Raw genomic sequence first — 14,095 nt, 5'->3', positions numbered from 1 at the left:
CAAAAATTTAGAATAGAAGATTTCATAATTTTCATTTTAGTGGCAAATAGTGGTTTCTTTTCAGATGAAACAAGTATTTCTGGCATTACCAGTATATTTATGCTTATTCCATAGCAAACATTTTATTTTATTCGATAAAATGTAGACTGATTTGCATATTTTATTGATTGTCAATAAAATACTATTTGAAATTTGCGTCTTATTCTCCCCAAAATTCAAATAAATAAAAATGTGTAGAGCATTATTATGATCGCCCTTTCATTTTGCATATTTATGAAAGAATAACTGTAGAAATAATTCCTACAGTTAACAAACCTTCTTTATGTGTATACTGTACATACTTAATTCCTACACAAATAAGATACTTGTCTGTCTTTGCTTACAACTCACCCAAGATACCTTGATGGGATGCTGACTTATACAAACGATTGTTTCTCCTCTGATACAAACTTGTCTGTCTTGGCATACATTTAGCTCTGTCTGCCCAGGGGAGGTGTCAGTTACTCATACATACATTTGTTCGTTTTCGAATACAAACTCTCATTGGGAAGGTATACGATGAGACTGTTATACCTGTTTGGTTGCTAGGATATTCATATGAAATATGCAATCCTCGAGACTTTTTCCAGAGTCTGGCATGACTCTTCCCTGTAGGGGGCAGGAAGCACTAACATGGTTCATGATTAGAAGAAATGATGTATAACGGTAACATCATATGTCTCTAGGTCTCAGTGACCAAGGAAATTCTGTCTTGAGGTTAAGGCACAAATAGTAAATCCAAAGATACATTAATGCTCTGGTAAACTTCCATCAGGACGACATGGCCTGAGCCCAAAAAACGGATTTTGAGCGAAGCGAAAAATCTATTTTTGGGTGAGATAGCCATGTCGTCCTGATGGACCCGCCCTCCTTTTATTAAAATTGGGCTGAAAGGATCCCTCCCGAAAGTACTGTATCTGTAGCACCTCGCTAACGCTACAAGGAATAAAGATGGCGTACGGATATGACGTCATCAAGAGACTCAAACAGTGATGGAGGAGAGGTACCTTATAACGGCTCCCCTTTCGTTTTCTTGCCACTTTTCCCCCTCGAAGCGTAAACACTATTCGGGTTGAAGATAGCTATGTGGCTTGTCAAGAATTTGTCCTCTGATATTATGCGATATCCCTAAAAGGAAAAGTTAGGGATATGCGCGCCACCCTAGGAAGCTACACTTAAAGGAACTTCCATCAGGACGACATGGCTATCTCACCCAAGAATAGATTTTTCGCTTCACTCAAAATCTGTTTATTTAGTTAGCAGTGCGACATTCCTGGTATTTAGCTATAAAGAAATTCTAGCTAGTTAGGCAAAATTATACTAGTGAAGATAGCTTTACACATGTAATATTTCCTCTTCCGAATAAACGTTTCTGTCGTATACTATAGGGCCTCAGTGGTATCAGCGTAGCTGAGATCCCTACTTGAGTTAGGCTAGCCTAACCCATTTTAGTATAATTTAGTAACGTTATCCCCATTTAACCTCTAGTATCGTTTCTATTAATTTGGTTGGGGATATATATATATCCCCTAGAATTATTGGTACAATTCGATACGCTTCTCTTTTAAAGAAAAGAGGATAAACCCTTCTTCCCCCCAGAGTGCCGCCATCCCAGGCGACAACTCTATCTTCTGTCATCGCCATCAAGTAGTTAACTCCGGCTTGACCTGGATAGTGTTTTACTGTCGATCTTCTTTTCCGGCGAGTATCCCGGCCTTGAAATATGACAATAACTCAGGGTATTTTGTCTTGTAGCCAACAAGATTATCGACAGAGGAATAGTGGCTCTGCCGGTTACACCATTGTCGGCAAAAGAAGCTAGGCTTCCCTAGTCTACAACAGAAAGTGGGCAGTATAATTGCCGCCACCTTTCTCCCTTGTAGACTAGAAGACATGTCTTATATCCGGTAATGTCTCAGGCTAGGGAATCGTTATTCCCCTGCCACCCATGACGGCGCCGGTATAGGAAGCTAGGCTTCCTTGATTTACAGCCGAAAGTAGAAGGCATACTTGCCGCCACCTTTCTCCTCTGTAAAATATAAGACCCTTTCCCTTCCCCATCTGTCCTTTAGTGCCGGCCTAGCCGTCACAAATGTCCTTTGGCCGGTATTCTACAATCATCCCCGCTTGCCAGGCTGACTGGGTTACCGGCCGGGTTCCTACAAAGGTGGTTAGGTTGCTGCTTCGACCAACTCCCTAATGGAAGCAATGTTCCGGGAAAGGTTGAGCCGGCCCTGACGGCTGCCAGTTGAGTATTCTTCAGTCCTCTCTTGGACTGGCATCCACAAACCTTGTAACCGGAAGTACAGCCGGCAACAGAATTTATGGGTGGATGGAAGCTAGAATCAATGTATTCCTCCCCTTCCATTTGAATTCTCATTTTGGAAAGAAGGCAGTAGAGGCAATAGTCCCTACACTCCCAATTATTGTACTAAACTATAATAACATGGTAGTCCTTCTTTCCATTCTTTTTCTCTCCCTGTCAGCTAGTGCTGCCAGGTACTAGCCTAACCTGGTAGTATACCGGTAAAACTACAGTATAAGGCAATACAGTAGCCAGTATTCTTGCAGTATAACAATACAGCAGTTAGAAAACTACAGTATATAATGATACACTGGTATAGAATTTCCAATATATTCTGTGTGTCCTTTCACAGTCCATTGTAAAGACCAATTAAAAATGTTGAGGTGAAGTATTCCTTCAACACCCCGTTGAATCCTAGATCACCAGAGCACCAATTATTATCATTCAGTATTAATATTCTACAAGTGGAGGAGATGGTGTTAATATTCACTGACTCCGGCTCTACGTACGAGAGTTATTCCACTCTGTATTTTCCCTATTAAAGAAATTCAAAATATTAATATTGAAGGAGGTCACAGCAATTGCCTGGAGAGGAAACACTTATATGTGTCTTTCCTACTTCTTTTCTAATTTACTATCCTAAGCTATTATAAATAATAGTAAATATACTATTATTAAGCGTGTGTATTTATATCTGTGATATAAATTACCTTATACTCGTTTCACTCTTTCTTTCCTTACAGGAGGAGCCTAAGGTGAAGTGTGCAGTCATGTTCTGCAACCACAAAAGTAGGGACTTTTGTGGCCAGAAGATGTGCAGGTCTTGTCTTGATGCCCTAAATCGGAGGTGATATCTATGATGGAAACTCACAAGTTACAACTCGGCTTTATTGGATATAGCGGGACACACAACTAACAATACACACCGACATCTAGCGGTAACATTAGAAATCATGTAGCTGTTGGCAGCGTTCTCAACAATATCAACAACATAATTATTAAATAATCATTAATAATATAATATCTTTTCTTCTTTTAAATTTACACTTATTTGGATGGGTTACCTGTTAGACTGCTACACCGAATTTACTTTGATAGGTTATTGGTTAGGACTACAATCAGCTCTAAAGGTTATTCACACTCAAAACATTGTACACTATGATGTATATGTGGTTGAACCTGTTCACAAATGAAATATTCATTCTTGGTACGAAATTCAACATGCCATTTGAGAAAATACACAACAGATTGCTACACTTCTTAATCATAACATTTATATGACGTTAGGGAAATTCCGCAAAACATCAATACATTTCATAGTCAGAATACTTAGAAGGTAATTTATTTCTGGTTGACCTTGTCTGTCTGTTACTTACAACTTCGTTTTCCACTTTGACAGAAGTTTCAGTTTCATTACCACTAAGGTCAATAGTTACTGGTTCATTTACCTGGGGCATATGCACATCACTTGGGGTTTCTTTCAATTGAACTCTATTCCTTCTAAATAGCTTACCTTCGCTTTCAATTAGATATGACCTCTCATCTAATCGTTCCACAACTTTTCCCTTTTCCCATTCCTTCTTGCCCAAAACATAAGGTTTAAGACGTACATTGTCTCCTTCATGCAAAATACTTAAATCTTTAGCATTTTTATCATAATAGAATTTACTCTTAGCATTTTTTAATCTTTTCTTTTCCTTAGCCAACTCTAAATTTACATTTTGATTTTCAAGTAACTTAGATAACATTGGTAATTTGGTACGTGTTCTCCTACCTAGGCTATACTGTGATGGGCTAGCATCTTTATTACTAGTAGGGGTATTCCTATGGTCCAAAATAGCTAGATAGGGATCTTTATTACTTTCAATAGCTTTTCTAATTAAACGCTTAGATGTTTTCACTGCCGATTCAACCATCCCATTAGATTGGGCATATGTAGGGCTACTTGTCCTATGCTCAAAATCATAGTCAGTTGCGAACTGTTCGAAATCCTTATTTACAAATTGGGGTCCATTATCACTAATCAATACACAAGGCAATCCATACCTAGCAAAATGAGATTTAAGTTTTCTAATCACTGTACTGGCTAATGTATTTTCTAGGTAGTCAATTTCTAAAAAATTGCTGAAGTAATCAACAGTTATAAGATAATTATGTTTTTCAATACTCATTAGATCAACTCCAACCTTTTGCCATGGTCGATCAGCAATTTCATGATTAATTAAAGTTTCCTTTTGTTGAGCACAAGGGAATTTATTACAAATTTCACATGATAAGATGTATTGCTTTATATCAGAGTTCATTCCTGGCCAATAGATACATTCTCTGGCTCTTCGTAGACAGCCCTCAATTCCTATATGTGCTGAATGGACGACCTGCATTATCTTATGTCTAAGGTTTAATGGAATGACTATTCTATTACTCTTAAAAATTAACCCGTCTTGAACTGAGTACTCATCCTTGGTATGACTATAGGCTTTGACTACATCAGGTATCTCCTCATTTCCTTCTGGCCAACCTTTCAAGATTAATGATTTCAAAATTTGCAAAGTCTCATCCTGGTCTGTTTCATATTTAATTTCATCAAGACGCTCTTTTCTTACTGGTAAATGTTCAAGCATGTTAACGTGCTCAAATTCACTTTCTTTATAATTGTCTAATGGCAAATAAGATCTCGAGAGTGCATCAGCCACATACATTTCCTTACCTTTTTTATGTATGATTTCAACATTGTATTGTAGAATGTTAAGCAACATTCCTTGCAGTCGCTTGGGAGCATTACACAAGGGTTTCAAAACAATACTGGCTATAGGTTTATGGTCACTCTCCACAATTACTTTACGACTATAGACATACTCATGAAATTTCCGAAGACTAAAAACAATTGCAAGGGTTTCCTTTTCAATTTGTGCATACCTTTTTTCGGTTTCTGATAAAGCACGGCTAGCAAAAGCAATTGGTTTGCCACACTGTAACAATACTGAACCTAGCCCATTTTGTGAAGCATCACACTGTATGACAAGGTCTAAGTTAGGGTCTTAGTACTGCAGTATTGGGGCATTAGTGATTAGCCTTTTTGACTCTATGAAAGCTTTTTCTTGTTTTTCTGTCCAATTCCATTCGGCATTTTGGTGAGTTAATTTCCTTATTGGTTCTAACACCTCAGATAAATTAGGAAGGAATTTACTTAAGTAATTAATCATACCTGTAAACTCTTTAACACCAGTTACATCAGTAGGTGGTTTCATATTCAGGATAGCTTCCACCTTTTTAGGGTCCGCCATGAGACCTTTACTTGTGATTTTATGACCTAAGAAAGCAATTTCAGATTTTCTTAATACGGCCTTAGACTTATTAAGTTTTATACCCTTGGCCTGGCACCTTTCCAAAAATTTGATTAGCTTACTATCATGGTCTTTAACAGCTTCCTCATACGTTTCACCTACACCACAAATTAAAACATCGTTAGTAATACATACAACACCATCAAGATTCTCAAGATTCAAGAGTAACTGTTTTTGGAAAATCTCACCACTAACATTTAAACCAAATGGCAGTCTGAGCCACCTGTATCGACCTAAAGGGGTTTGAAAGGTGGTCAAAACACTAGATTCTTCATCAAGAACACAATGCCAATACTCATTGGCCAAATCAAAAGATGAAAAAACCTTTGCCTTTGACAGTTGGGGTAGAATATCATCAATTACAGGGATAGGATGATGTTCCCTTTTCAACGCCTTGTTTAAAGCTTGTGGATCAATACAAATTCTTAAATCCTTATTTTTCTTTTCAGCTACAACCATCCGACTCACCCAGTCAGTAGGTTGGTCAACTTTAGCTATTATCTTTAGTTTTTCCATTTCATGTATTTTCTTACATACTCTGTTTTTAAGGTTAATTGGAACTCTGCATTTAGGAATCACACTGGTTCTGCATTTGTGTCAATGGTTAGTCTAACCACATTTTGGAATGTACCCACATCACTATTAAATACATTGTCATATTTATCAAGTACATCTTTAGTTGCAGAAATATTTTCATAATTCACTGTAATAAGTCCCATTTGCTCTGATGTTCTTTTGCTTAATAATGGAGTGTATTTACAATCAACAACCAAAAATTCAATGTTATATTTCTTCCTATTCTTGCAATTTCTAATTACTAACCTGCATTTTCCCTTAGGCCTAACTGTGTCTAAAGTCCACACTTCTAGGGTAGTGTCACAAGGTTTTAAATTGACATTGGGAATTAAATATTGAGGAATTACATTTACGCTAGCTCCACAATCTACTTGAAATTTGATTACTTTACCATTAACTTCAAAATCAGCTTCAATTAGCTTATCCTTTTTACTACACACTCTAAGCAAATATTCACATTCAGATTCATCTGAACTATTCACATCAAAGTCATTGTAATTACCTGATACATAATTTATTTTCCTACTTTTGCATTTAACAGCATAATGATTATAATTACCACATTTTATGCATTTCTTACCATGAGCTGGACACTTTTCCTTTCGCCATTCATGTTTTTCCCCACAAAATTTGCAAGGGTGCAACTTACTCGTAGGAACACTGGGTTTACTGGACTTAGGCCTACCTTCATTGTTTTCATGCTTAGGCCTACCATCATGGTCTGCGTTGTGTCTTCTATCAGTAGTCTTCTCCCTTCTAGACTCTTCTCTCACTTTGGCCACACTGTCATTGGTCTGGCGAGGAGTAGACTTGATGACGTCCATCTGCCTTTTGCTTGCTTGAAAGGCCACACACAAATCCAATGTCTTCTCTAGGGTAAGGTCTTCGACTTCAAATAATTTCTGACGAAGCTTGTCCTCAGTACATCCAAGCACCACTTGGTCCCTCAGCTGCTTGTCTCGTTGGTTACCATAGTTGCAGTCCTTCACAAGAATCTTCAATCTAGTAACGTAGGTTTCCAATGTTTCGTTTGTTTCCTGCATACATCTTCGAAACTTGTACCTTGCCACGAGTTCGTTCTTGCGCGGAGAGAAATAGACGTCGAATTTCGCCAAAACATCCTTCATCACATTGGCTGGATTAGGGTTACCGGTTGCTGGGACTGGAAATTCAAAAGAGTTGTATATCTGTAGAAGTTCTTCACCTCCAATGTTTAGAAGTAGGGCCACCTTAGTCTCTTCAGGTTTATTATCCTTTTCAGAAGCAAGTAGATAAATCTCGAACCATTGCTTAAAAGACCTCCATTCACGTTCGTTGTCGGCCCCTAGGCTAGCAGTGAATTTTGCTGGGCTGCAATACCTTCCGTCGATGAAGCCATGTTTGCCGGTTAGGGATGCTCAGTATTTTTAGGCTTAAACACAATATCTAAAGGGCCTATACTGCATAATACTTGCTTGGAGAGTTCTAGGTGTCGTTTTTTATCCCGTCAGCTGCCACCATGTCTTGATGCCCTAAATCGGAGGTGATATTTATGATGGAAACTCACAAGTTACAACTCAGCTTTATTGGATATAGCGGGACACACAACTGACAATACACACCGACATCTAGCGGTAGCATTAGGAATCATGTAGCTGTTGGCAGCGTTCTCAACAATAATCAACATCATAATTATTAAATAATCATTAATAATATAACAGGTCTCATGCCCCCTGCTCTATCGCAACTGAAACCCAGAGGTATTGGGATCCGAAGGGTTGCATCGTCTGCTCGGCTCTGATGACCGAGGGATTCGGTGAAGATATCCCTGAGACTACGGAGTCAAGGGATACAGCAAGAGCAACTCTTCGGAGGTGGGTAAGAGGGTTCCAAAATAACTCTCAGGGACCTTACCTGCCTAATGAAGCTACGAGATGCCTTCTGTTCCGTAAGGCCCAATTCGATGTGGTTATGCCCCAGGCACAAGTCAAGTCTCCCTTCATTCAGCTGACGATAGAGGCTGACCTTCATAAGGCACTCGAAGGCATGGACATCCACCAGGAATGGATGTCGGAGGTGTCTACCTACACTGAAAAGGACCTTCTGCAAGAAGATTCTGAAGAAGAGGCTGCTCAACCACCCACGGAGGAAGAAGGATCCGTATCTATGGTAACGGAAGACCCTCAGTTTTCTGTGACGGCATATCAACCTGTGCCGTCACTTCTTTGGCCCCAACTCCCCATCTTGAACCGCTGATAGCCAAGAGCAAGGTGCTCCTAGGACAACTTCAGCAGATGATGGAATCATTCCGCAAGGAACAACAGGAGATTAGGAGGGAAGTAAGAGAAGTGAAATGCCCAGGCGCTTTCAAAGGCTCTCATAAGCCTATCAAAGTCTCTGACTTACCTCAATGCTCCAAAACCAGCCCCTGGATGTATGCGGAGCATATACCCATGATGAATGGGAAACTGTACATCTCCGAGAAGATTGGGGCCAAACCCCTCAATGATCTCCAATTCTGGCCTAACATATCGGCATACTCAGAATGTTACGGGTCATGATCTTTGAATATGACAAGGCACAGGCTCTCTTATCCCTTTTTGGTCAAAGCTCTCAATTATGTGCTGAAAGCAGTTGACATGGGCAAACCATGCCCAGTGCTAGAGGAATGCAGACCATTATCTCTAGCCCTGCCTACCTGCGAGAAAGAGTGGAACGAGATTCATCTAACCTTCTCAGTCTCTAAACTGGATCTGGAGATAGTAGGTCAACAGTTCAATGAGAACCTTCCAAAACTGTCAGAATATCTTTTGAGAAGGGAACAGGAGACAAAAGAGAGACTAGCCGCTTCTTTGTCTCTTCAGAACTGTATGGAGATATGTGCAGGCTTTTCCAATACCCCAGATATGTACATGGTCCTAGTCAAGACTCACATGGCTACCCTTGTTAAGGACATGTACACTTTTGTTAAGGCCAGGAGGGCCTGTAGAGAGCATGTATTTACTGCAGCAATGGTCAAACACGAGCCCAGGAAGCTGATCACTTCATGTATCTGGGGCAAGGACCTCTTCCCAAAAGAATTGGTTCTGGAGGTCATCGCAAAAGCCGCCACGGAGAATAGGAACCTTCTCCAGAAGTGGGGCATGTCTTCCAAGAGGAAATCATCCTCAGATGCTGGTCCCCAACCGAAAAACAGGAAGACAAAGAAGCCACGCACACCTGCACAGCATCCAACTATGACCATGACCACAGTGCCCCCAAATGGTAGCCCAGCCACAAACCACCTTCCAAATGGTGCATCAGCAGCTGGTAGCTCAGTCGCCTGAGTTCAATCCAGGCTTTGAGAGGCACACAACTACCTTTCACCCCAGAGGTAGAGGCTCAAGAAGAGGCTCCTCAAGGAACCCCTTAAGGGGTAGAGGAGGATGTGGTGAAGGTGGTAAACCCTCAGGAACATCTCAGCAATGAGATGCTCCAGGTAGGAGGAAGACTCTTCCACTTTTGGGATCGTTGGACCTTCGATCCCTGGGCTCACAGCCTAATCAAGAATGGACTCGGTTGGAAATGGAACAAAATTCCACCCTCTTTTCCTCAATTCTTCCAACACTCCACCCCCTTATTGGAAGAATATACCTCAGAACTCTTGAACAAAAAGGTAATAAGGAAAACAAAGTCCATCAAATTCCAGGGATGGCTGTTTTTTGTTCCCAAGAAGGACTCTGACAAACTCAGAGTCATTGTAGACTTGTCTCCACTCAACAAGTTCATCGAGAACAACAAGTTCCGGATGCTTACCCTGCAACACATAAGGACCCTGTTACCAAAAGGGGCGTACACAGTCTCGATAGACCTGGCGGATGCTTATTGGCACCTACCAGTCAGCCGCCCCCACTCCTCCTACCTAGGATTCAGGCTACAGAAGACAAAATATGCCTTCACAGTCATGCCCTTCGGGCTAAACATAGCCCCAAGGATATTCAAAAAATTTGCGGACACAGTCGTCCAACAGCTTCGCTTAGAAGGCATTCAGGTAGCAGCATACCTGGACAACTGGCTGGTGTGGGCAGCTTCCAAGACAGCTTGTCTGCAGGCAGCCACAAAGGTGATTCCGTTCCTAGAACACCTACGCTTCAAGATCAACTACAAGAAGTCCTGCCTTTCTCCAGCTCAGGAGTTTCAATGGTTAGGAATCCATTGGAACTTGCAGTCACATTGTCTCTCCATTCCACCGAAGAAGAGGAGAGAGATAGCGGGATCTGTCAAGAGACTACTGAAACTCAAGAAGATTTCAAGACACCAACAGGAAAGAGTACTGGGCTCTCTACAGTTTGCAGCAGTGACAGACCAAGTGCTAAAAGCACAACTAAAAGATGCGTCAGGAGTCTGGAGAAGATACGCATCAAACGCTCGAAGAGATCAACAAAGATTAACACCGACCCTACTGTGAATGCTCCTACGGCCGTAGTCAACGGTCAAGAGCCTGACAAGAACAATTCCCTTACAACCACCTCAACCTTCAGTGGTAATTCACACAGATGCCTCACCGGAAGGATGGGGAGGCCATTCCCATCAAAGGAAAGTGCAAGGGAATTGGTCGCAACAGTTCAAGACCTTTCACATCAACATCTTGGAAGCTATGGTAGTCTTCCTAAGGTTGAAGAAACTATACCCTCGCAGATCAGCCCACATCAGACTGGTCTTGGACTGCGAGGTAATAGTGAAATGTCTGAACCGACAAGGCTCGAGATCACCTCATATCAATCATGTGATGTTAGCCATCTTCCACCTGCCAAGGAAGAAGAGATGGCACTTATCAGCAGTTCACCTGCAAGGGTTCTGCAAAAGCCGATAGAGACAGAATGGTCCCTAGACGCAGACTCATTCTCCTTCATCTTGAAAAAAGTCCCAGAACTGCAGATCGACCTCTTCACAACGAGCGACAACAAGAAACTACCTCGATATGTAGCCCCTTACGAGGACCCTCGGGCAGAAGCGATGGACGCCATGTCCCTCGATTGGAACAGATGGAATCACAGCTATCTGTTCCCACCAACCAACCTCCTGTTGAAGGTCCTCAACAAGCTGAGATCCTTCAAAGGAGCAGCAGCAGTAGTGGCCCCCAAATGGCCCAGAAGCAATTGGTTCCCTCTAGTTCTAGAACTGAAATTGAAGCTGTTCCCTCTACCGAACCCAGTTCTATCCCAACTGGTTCAGAAGTCGACTGTCTATGCTTCATCCTTGAGAACCAAAATCCTACATCTCATGATTTTCTCGCCTTAGTGGCCAAGAAAAGGTTCGGGATCTCAAAAGACAACATCGACTTTATGGAAGAATACAAGTCAAAGTCAACTAGAAGACAATACAAATCGTCTTGGAAGAAGTGGGTTTCCTTCGTAAAAACAATGATACTGACAGAAATTTCAATAGATTTATGCCTCTCCTTCTTCATCTACCTTCATGAACAAGGCCTAGCTTCCACCACAATAACTGCGTGTAAGTCAGCTTTGACTAGACCTCTTATTTATGCCTTTCAGGTGGACCTTTCAAGTGAAATTATTCAATAAGATTCCGAAAGCATGCGCTAGACTCAAAACAGCAATCCCTCCGAAGCCCATATCATGGTCTTTGGACAAAGTCTTGCACTATGCTTCGAATTTGAACAATGAGGATTGTACCCTAAAGGATCTAACACAAAAAGTAATATTCCTGTTCGCTATAGCCTCAGGGGCTAGAGTTAGTGAAATAGTGGCCTTACCCAGGAACGAAGGCCATATTCAGTTTACTGAAGAGGGAGAACTGAACCTTTTTCCTGATCCTACTTTTCTCGCCAAAAACGAGCTGCCCACCAAAAGGTGGGGTCCTTGGAGAATCTGCCCTCTGAAGGAAGATGTCTCTCTATGTCCAGTAGAGTGTCTTCGAAGAACTTCAGACTTCAAGGAGGGACAGCTCTTCCGAGGTGAAACCTCAGGATCAAACCTATCCCTAAAACAACTGAGGGCAAAACTCACCTACTTTATTCGCAGAGCGGATCCTGACAGTACACCCGCAGGTCACGATCGTAGAAAAGTTGCTTACTCGTTGAACTTCTTTCAACACATGGACTTTGATAGACTCCGCTCATATACGGGTTGGAAATCATCCAGAGTCTTCCATAAACATTATGCGAAGCAAGTGCATGAGATAAAACACTTTGCGGTGGCGGCTGGTAGTGTTATAAAACCTGTCGTCTAGTGCTGCGATGAACAGTGGACTATTTTGGGACCTAACAGTGTATTGGGTGAACAGGTGTTAGCACCTTCGAGTGTAATACCTTTTAGTAAAAATCACTATGGTGATTTAGGGACTGTTCTATATATGTGCAGAATCTAACCAATAACACCAGTGCCGTGTGAACATTTGTACACAGTGTTGAAGCATATCCAACATCTAAGTGAATTCAAACAATTTAAATTCACAAATTGAGTGGCATTTACCAATGAACTAATATATGTATGTTCTTCCCTTACAGGTTATAAATTATATATATACCAAGATGTTCAAACATGCAGGATAGATTCTTTCCATTGATACATTGCAATTGTTTTATATTTTGTCTATGAAAATAAAAACTATATAAATGTATCTGCGTCTTCTTCGCCCTTTGAAGTACGAATAAAATAGTCCCGAGCCTTTTATTTTTTCTAAAATAAAATCTTGTAAGTAAAATTTCTAAAAGAACAACCTGGTAATCTCAAAAAGTTTCCCTATTGCTCCAACAGAAATACAAACTTTGAATCCTTATAGTCATAGTCGACAATTTCCCTGCAGGGGGCAGGAAGTCCTAAGTTAGTTCCAAACTTAGTGGATATGACAAATAACGGTAATGTTATATATTAGGTCTGGGAGACCATATAAGGAACTCATTCAAAGTAAAGGCACTTATACAAACCCACAGATATAGTACTTTCAAGTAATTCTCTGGTAAACTTCCATCAGGATGACATGGCTGAGCCCAAATAACGGATTTTGAGCAAAGCGAAAAATCTATTTTTGGGTGATGTGGTCATGTCGTCCTGATGGACCCTCCCTTCTTTTAAAAGGAGTAAAACAACTATGTAATGAAACTTAAATGCAACAAGGAATAATGCGCCGTAGTAGTACAGGGAGGGGATCTACCAGGTAACCTTGATAACAGCTCCCCTTCATTTTGCCACACTTCCCCCTCAAAGAGTAAAATCTATTTGGGGTGAAGATTTCCATGTGTCGTATTAAAAAATATGTCCCCTGATTTTATGCAATATCCTTAAAGTTATATTAAGGATACTCGCGCAAGGAGTTAGAATTCTGGAGACCTATGGTTAATTCTCTGGGAGTATCACTGTAGCTAAATATCCCTTAGAAAGCTGCTTAAAGGAACCTTCCATCAGGACAGCATGGCCATATCATCCAAAAATAACTTTTTCGCTTAGCTCAAAATCCGTTTTATCGACCAAATTCTCGCATGATTCGGAAACTCTCCTGTATATATATATATATATATATATATATATATATATATATATATATATATATATATATATATATATATATATATCACTTGCTAAGCTACAAGCCTAGTTGGAAAAGCAAGATGCTATAAGCCCAGGGGCCCCAACAGGGAAAATAGCCCAGTGAGGAAAGGAAACAAGAAAAAATAATATATTTTAAGAACAATGACATTTAAATAAATATTTCCAATATAAACTATGAAAACTTTAACAAAACAAGAGGAAGAGAAACGAGATAAAATAGTGAGCTTGAGTGTACCCTCAAGCAAAAGAACTCTAACCCAAGACAGTGGAAGACCATGGTACAGAGGCTATGGCACTACCCA

At 40.6% G+C, this 14,095-nt stretch overlaps 1 protein-coding gene across 1 annotated transcript; it reads right to left on the bottom strand.

Annotated features, from left to right (window-relative positions):
* Positions 1 to 6,263: 6,263 nt before the first annotated feature.
* LOC137619499 (uncharacterized) lies at positions 6,264 to 7,642 on the bottom strand. Its single transcript, XM_068349588.1, has 2 exons — positions 7,624 to 7,642; positions 6,264 to 7,426 (listed from the first exon to the last, which is right to left on the bottom strand). The coding sequence occupies exons 1-2, from the start codon at positions 7,640 to 7,642 to the stop codon at positions 6,264 to 6,266; spliced, it is 1,182 nt and encodes a 393-aa protein (XP_068205689.1).
* Positions 7,643 to 14,095: the final 6,453 nt, after the last annotated feature.

The sequence above is a fragment of the Palaemon carinicauda genome, chromosome 2, assembly GCF_036898095.1.
Source record: "Palaemon carinicauda isolate YSFRI2023 chromosome 2, ASM3689809v2, whole genome shotgun sequence".
Lineage (NCBI taxonomy): Eukaryota > Metazoa > Arthropoda > Malacostraca > Decapoda > Palaemonidae > Palaemon > Palaemon carinicauda.
Note: the sequence above shows the minus strand (reverse complement) of the source record. Positions and strands in the feature narration are given on the sequence as shown.